This window comes from Nicotiana attenuata, chromosome 8, assembly GCF_001879085.1.
Source record: "Nicotiana attenuata strain UT chromosome 8, NIATTr2, whole genome shotgun sequence".
Taxonomy (NCBI): domain Eukaryota; kingdom Viridiplantae; phylum Streptophyta; class Magnoliopsida; order Solanales; family Solanaceae; genus Nicotiana; species Nicotiana attenuata.
In genome coordinates, this window is record NC_031996.1 from 33,217,753 (window position 1) to 33,224,487 (window position 6,735).

General features: G+C 37.1%; 1 protein-coding gene across 1 annotated transcript in view; it reads right to left on the reverse strand.

Moving 5' to 3' along the window:
- The window catches only part of LOC109231641, a 51,333-nt gene continuing 44,809 nt past the window's right edge, over positions 212–6,735 (reverse strand). Inside the window, exon 2 of the mRNA XM_019397288.1 lies at positions 212–240. Coding sequence (XP_019252833.1) covers positions 212–240 — 29 coding nt within the window. The remainder of the gene's footprint in view (positions 241–6,735) is intronic.

A 6,735-nucleotide genomic window follows, 5' to 3' on the forward strand; every position in this document is an offset into this window, starting at 1 on the left:
ACATGATGTAACATGTTTGTATTTCTTATAGAAGGCTTTATTAAACACGAAATGTAGTGAGAAATACTGCTTCTTCACAAGTTTCCATATATTTCCTTTTCTATTTTGTTTCTTAATGTTTTAATCGATTTAGACTAAATTAGATTAGGAATTAATTTATTAGTTAAAAATAATACAAGTATGAACAATAAATGTATGAAATTACGCCGTCCTATGCATTTAAGCCTGACTCTCCTATTCCTAATATAAACATGCAAAATAAAATAAGAATTATATTTGTTGTAAGTTTATCCTTTTCAACTGTCTTCATTAAGATATCATTGAGGTATTTCTATGGCTAGAACTATTCTTTTCATTATTCTTTTGTAGGATTAGTTTATAGTTTGCTTTTCTTCTATAGTTTTGTTTGATTAATTTTTGTGTCCCTCTTTAACTGTAGTTGATTATTTGATGGCTTAGTATGAACTTGTTATTGTTATGATTAATATCGGATACAGATTTATATGTTTAGTTATCAATTTTGTGTATTCTATTATACATTTTATAGTCCCCTAACTTATTGGATAGGTGCTTAATAGTTTTCATGTAGAGCTTCAAATAGTATCTTTACACCTTATGAGAAAAAAAATATTTGATCGCCTGAAAGTTAACCAATGAACTTGACATTGCTGGAGTAAAATATGTTATTTATTCATATTTATTTATGTAAATTTGTTGTATTTGCGGATAAGAATATCTATAAAGATTGGATTGTAGTTTGTTAAATATTCACTAAGGTGGCGGATGCTTCATCATATAATTTTAGACCTTTCACCATTGTTGCCTATTGGTAAAGTTAAATATAACAAAAAATTGGGCATTTAACTTTTTGAAACTTTACATTCAAGTCATTTTTTTTTTCAAAGATGTTATAAGCGTCGAGAAAATCCAAAAGAGGTACTAAAGAAGTTTCAAGGTTTAGGTACTGTTTATATCTTCCCAATTAAGTGATGACGCTTAATAATTTTGAAACAAGAAATGTGCAACACCTTTTTATAGTCTTTTTTGAGACTGTGATATGGATTTTAGCTATATTCATATCAGTGAAATTTAGACTTGAAAGAAATTAAAATTCTGTGGAATTAACATGGAAGACATTAGAGTTTGATGGAATATATCTACTTAAAAGGTAAACTTAATTTGTTTGACTGAGATGATTGAATAGTTCTATAAGACATAATTTCTTTCTTTATCGTGCAGTTAAATAAGATTAACAATAATCATTTTCTTGAACTTACATAAATGTTTTTAGTTTTTTTTTAAAAATAATTCAAACATAAATTTAATATTTATTTATTTAACTTTATAAAATTTATACTCATTGAGGTTGGATACACGCGTAACACGAGTACCAATAGACTAGTAATGTTCAAATGTAGATGCCAGTAATATTTAAGGGGCATACTTTAATTTGTACAGTATTTCGAGTAACTCTAGAAGTAGTAAAATAGTTACATTATGGATAAGTTCCGATTATGGATAAGTTATATTACGAATATCACTAAAATTACTGTTCTCAACTTAAATTGTTTTTATAAGTACAGTATATTTATTGACTTAAATTTTTATGTATAGTTGGTCCTGTACTCTCATGTTTGACATTTTATAATTGGGATAATGTAGGGTACGTGTAACGACTCGGCCGGTCGTTTCATGAGTTACAACCCCGTTTTCCCCATTTCTACTTCCTTATGTGTTGTACAGCTGTATTTCATCGTATCGTGTTGGTTGTTCTGTGTTCGGAGTGGTCTTGGAGTGGAATGAGACACTTAGTCTCTTATTTAGAAGCTTAAGTTGAAAAAGTCAACCGGATGTTGACTTATGTGTAGAAGATCTCGGATGTGAATTCTGATGGTTCGGATAGCTTCGTTAGGTGATTTTGGACTTAGGAGCATGTTCGGAATGTAATTTGGAGGTTCGTGGTAGATTTAGGCTTGAATTGGCGAAATTGGAAATTTGGCGTTCTCCGGTCGGCAGTGGAAATCTTGATATCGGGGTCGGAATGGAATTTCGAAAATTGAAGTACGCCCGTTTTTTTATTTGTGACGTGTGTACAAAATTTCAGGTCATTCGGGTGAGGTTTGATAGGCTCGACATCGTCTGCGGAATTCGAAAGTTTGGAAATCCTTAGGTTTGAATCCGAGGGCGATTTGGTATTTTGATGTTGTTTTGAGTGTTCCGAAGGTTTGAATAAGTTTGAATGGTGATATGTGACTTGTTGGCATGTTTGGTTGAGGTCCGAGGGCCTCGGGATGATCTCGGGAGGTTGACGGATCAAGGATGAGATTTGAGGAAGTGCTGAAGATTGCCTTCAGTTGTCATAACTGCACCTGCAGAGTGGGGACCGCAGGTGCGAGGCCTGCAGAAGCGCATAAGCAGCCGCAAATGCGGCCATAGGTGAGAAGGGCAGGAGCCACAGGTGCGCGCATGGGACCGCACCTGCATGATCGTAGATGCGGGGTTTTGACCGCAGAAGTGGTTTTCAAAGTTTAAGCGAAAACCGTACCTGTGCAGCGTCGCAGGAGCGACTTATGGACCGTAGATGCGGAAGTTCTGGGTAGTGTCGCGCCCCCTTTTTCTCGCAAAATCGGGTTTATGATATTTGGGAAGACAACTCGTTCCCTTTTGGGAATTGGATTTTGGATTGAAGAGTCGCCACCTAATGATTTAAGTGCATTAGGACACTAAGAAGGGTTTGAGTCAAGTAACCAGAGATTGGGTAAGAGTTTGAAATTATCCCAAGGGGAGGTGTTAGGCACCCCTCAGGATCCACTAGTGTGGTTCCCGACCAAACTATTGTTGTGACTTAAATACAAATAACACATAGGCAAGTAAGAGTTTTAAATAAGAGGGGATTTTCATGTAATGGACACAAATAAACAAAGTCGGAAAGCACTAAAGAGAGTTGATTTGCTTAGAAGAAATGGTTTTAAAGGATTTAAAAGAAACAAAGAACAAAGGGAAAGGGGGTCCTATGTTTATTAATAATATGGATCACCCCACACAACATCCGGTAATCACTCCTCAATGAGGGGCTACACGTGATGTTATCGCGTGGTCATCATATCCATATCTACCCTTTCCCACCCCGTTAAGGTATTAAAGCGCGGAATGGTCTCATTTACTTATTGCATTCTATTACCCGCCCCAATCCTATCAGCCCCGGAGGTACTTGGGACTACTAATCCTAAAGGGAGGAGATATTGGCTTATTTGTGGTTTCAAAAGGTAAAATACTAAGGAGACAGGCAAAAACACATATAGCAAGTTTGGGGAAAGCATATAAGCAGATAAAAAGGCTCAAATACACCTCCTTTAAACAGAGAAAGCAAGTGATTAGCATGACTTACACATAATGTTTAGGGTCTAGTTAAAACTTAAAGGGTTGAGGCAGACTGATTTATTACATAGTTCAGATAAGAAGCCCGAAGCAGGCCTACCTGTTAGTTGTAGCTAATAAAATCTGATTCAGTTTATAATTTTACCCTAAGGCTTGCCTAAGTGTTGGACGAATACATACTGATTTAAGAAAAAGTTGTCAGTTATTAAAGAAAAGCGAGTTTTAGCAAAAGATCATAAGTTTTGCAACTGGTAAGGCATTATTACTGGTTTTAGACTTATAAGCGAGTGAGGCGATTCAGATTTAGTTAAAGCTCCTATAGGCATGCTTTCTATGCATTGTTGACTTTAAACCCTTTTATAGACATGGTAAAATGCAGAAACCTTATAAACATGATATCTAGGTGCTGAATTTTATTTAAAGCCTATGAACATGATATCTAATTGCAATTGACTGATTAAGATCTATAAATATGATTGCCTAATGAAGAATGGATATACAATATTCAGAAAGACCTATAGGCATATTTTCTATATGCATATGCAGAATTTTGATTTCGAATAACTGTAGACATGGCATCTATATGAGAGAATGCAGGATTCCTAAAGACATGTTATCTATATATGAGAGAATGCAGAAATTCAGAAACTCCTATAAACATGATATCTATATATGAGAAAATGCAGAAATTCAGAAACTCCTATAGACATGGTATCTATATATGAGAAAAGGCAGGATTCGTAAAGACATGTTATCTACCCTTTGCATACATGGTTATCCCTTCCCTTTTTCACTAGCCATCCCCAGGAGTTTATTACAAAATTATTACAACCCAGAATGAAGATAAAAGAAAATACATCAGAAATTAAAAATGTACAACCAAGGAGAGCCTGATTCAGGCTTCCTGTCTGAAGTATGAAGTAAACCAACTCCAACAGATCAATGTTTCAAAGCCTTTCTCTCATTTGGGGTGTGTCAAAGTTCCCTAAGAGTCTCATATGAACTCCGGGCAGTGCTTACACCCAAACGTATCACCAGATTAAGACATAGTGCAGTGTGGAAGGGCCAGCCTTCAGGTGTCCAAGTTCAGAGGGAACTCAAGGTTCCAAGGCAAGGCTCACAAGAGGGGGGGGGGGGGCAGAACTTAAGGACTAAGAGAGAGTGCAAGTGCAGAAGCAGAATTCTGAAAGGGGAAAGGGAAAAGGGAAAACAACTTAAATCAGTACACATAAGGGTATAGGGGAATGAGGGAGTTGCAAGAGGCAAAAGCAGGCTGGTGGGCATACCCAGCAATGGGAGATGCTGGCACACCCTTAGGCCTGTTAACACATATTGTTTAGAGGTTAAGATCCCCATGGATCAAACTTAATTCATGGACAACAACTTTTATTGCCATGCCTCAAGTCATAACTCAAAACACATAGGGGTAATAGGGGGTAGGGATTCATTACAAACAAACAGAACGGAATCAACATGCTAGTTTAAATATTTAACTCTGCAGCAGCAGTAAAGTAGACGTGGATACAAAAGCTGTAAATAAACACATTGTGATGAGCTGAAGCTTAACTTAGGACATACCAGTTTCAAAGAAACAAATAGAGAAGAAAGTGTTGGCCCAAGATCAGTTGAAGTTTTGAAGAATGACAAATGAACTCAGTAAAGGACCAGGTCCATCTTAGGAGACACAATTGTTATGGCCCATGCACATGAGATGCACGTGAAGAAGATAAGTCCTTGGGGATCAAGCAGCAATATCTTCTGACCTGATCGAAAAGATTGCATATGGGATAAGGAGAAGATGTCTCCTTATAAGAAGAGAACACATCCGGATAAGGGTTGGAGTTTGGATTGGTCTAGGACTCAAACTCAATGGAGGATCAGAAATTGAGTTACAATCCAACTCTAATTACTAATCTAATAAATAACTGAGTTGTTCTCTTTTACAGGTATGCACATACGCTGAAGTTAAGCAAAATTGAGAGCAAAAGAGCAAGGCTATTTTGCAAGCAATTTATGTGAGATTGAGTGTGCAAGCCTGCAGCTACTTGAACAAGATAGAAGAACCAGTTCCATTGTGTTTATTCTTATTCTAGTTCAATTGTAGTAGGTGATTTAAAACTTGTACCTTTCTAGCTTTCATAGAAGCAATTGTATTAGGTACTTTGAGTATTCAAGTTAAAGTTAACTTGAAAGTGTCGCAACAGTTGAGGCTGTGAGCCACACTGGGATTAGAGTTAATCCTTAGGTTTACAAGAGTTTTGTAAATGCTGTTTTTGGCTCATTGAGTTTAGTGGATGTTTGGGAAAATCCTACTGAGTAGTAGGTCGTGGTTTTTTCACCTTTTGAGCCAGGTGTTTTCCACGTAAAAATCCTTGTGTTCTTTTATTTTCTGTATTTTAATTTCGCAAACAGTAGTAGTTAGAACACCTAAAAAAATCAGGTTCTTCTAGATCGAAAATTGGGTACCATACAAATCACCCCCCCTCTTGTGTGGTATTGACGTTTGGAACATCAATTGGTATCAGAGCGGGTTATCCTTGAAGAGGCTAACACCTTAGGAAAAGATCAACATGAGTGCACCACCTGGGAACTGGGAAGGGCAATCCACTGCCAGGCCTCCACTATTTAATGGACAGTATTACTCATGGTGGAAGAATAGGAAGAAGGATCACATCATAGGAGAAGACTATGAACTTTGGGACATAGTCACCTATGGCCCTTTGGAAACTACAATGAAAAATGAGGAAGGAGTGGAAGTGCCTAAGACAAGGGCTAATTGCACTGCTGAAGATTTGAAAAAGTGGGAGAAAAATGCTAAGGCCAAGAAATGGCTTGTGTGTGGACTGGGTCCAGATGAATACAGCAGGATCCAAAGCTGTACTACTACAAAAGAGATATGGGACACTTTAGCAAGTGGCTCATGAAGGAACACCTCAAGTGAAGAGATCTAGAGGAACACTGCTATATTCTCAATATGAGAATTTCACTATGAAAGATGGAGAAACCATTCAAGAGATGTACACTAGGTTCACTACACTGACAAATGAACTTAAGTCTCTTGGAAGAGTTATTCTTGAAGAAGACAAGGTTGAGAAGATCTTGACAAGAGTTCTTCCAGTTGCTTGGGAAAGCAAAATCACTGCCATTCAGGAGTCCAAGAATATGGCCACTCTCAGGCTAGATGAACTGATTGGGAATCTTACTGCTTATGAACTGAGAAGGCAAACCAGGAAGATGGATACACCCAAGAAGGAGAGAAGTTTGACTCTCAAAATTACAGAAGGTTCAGACCTAGAAGATGATGAGATGGCTATGATCACTAGAGATTTCAAAAATTACCTGATGAGAGGAAAGGGT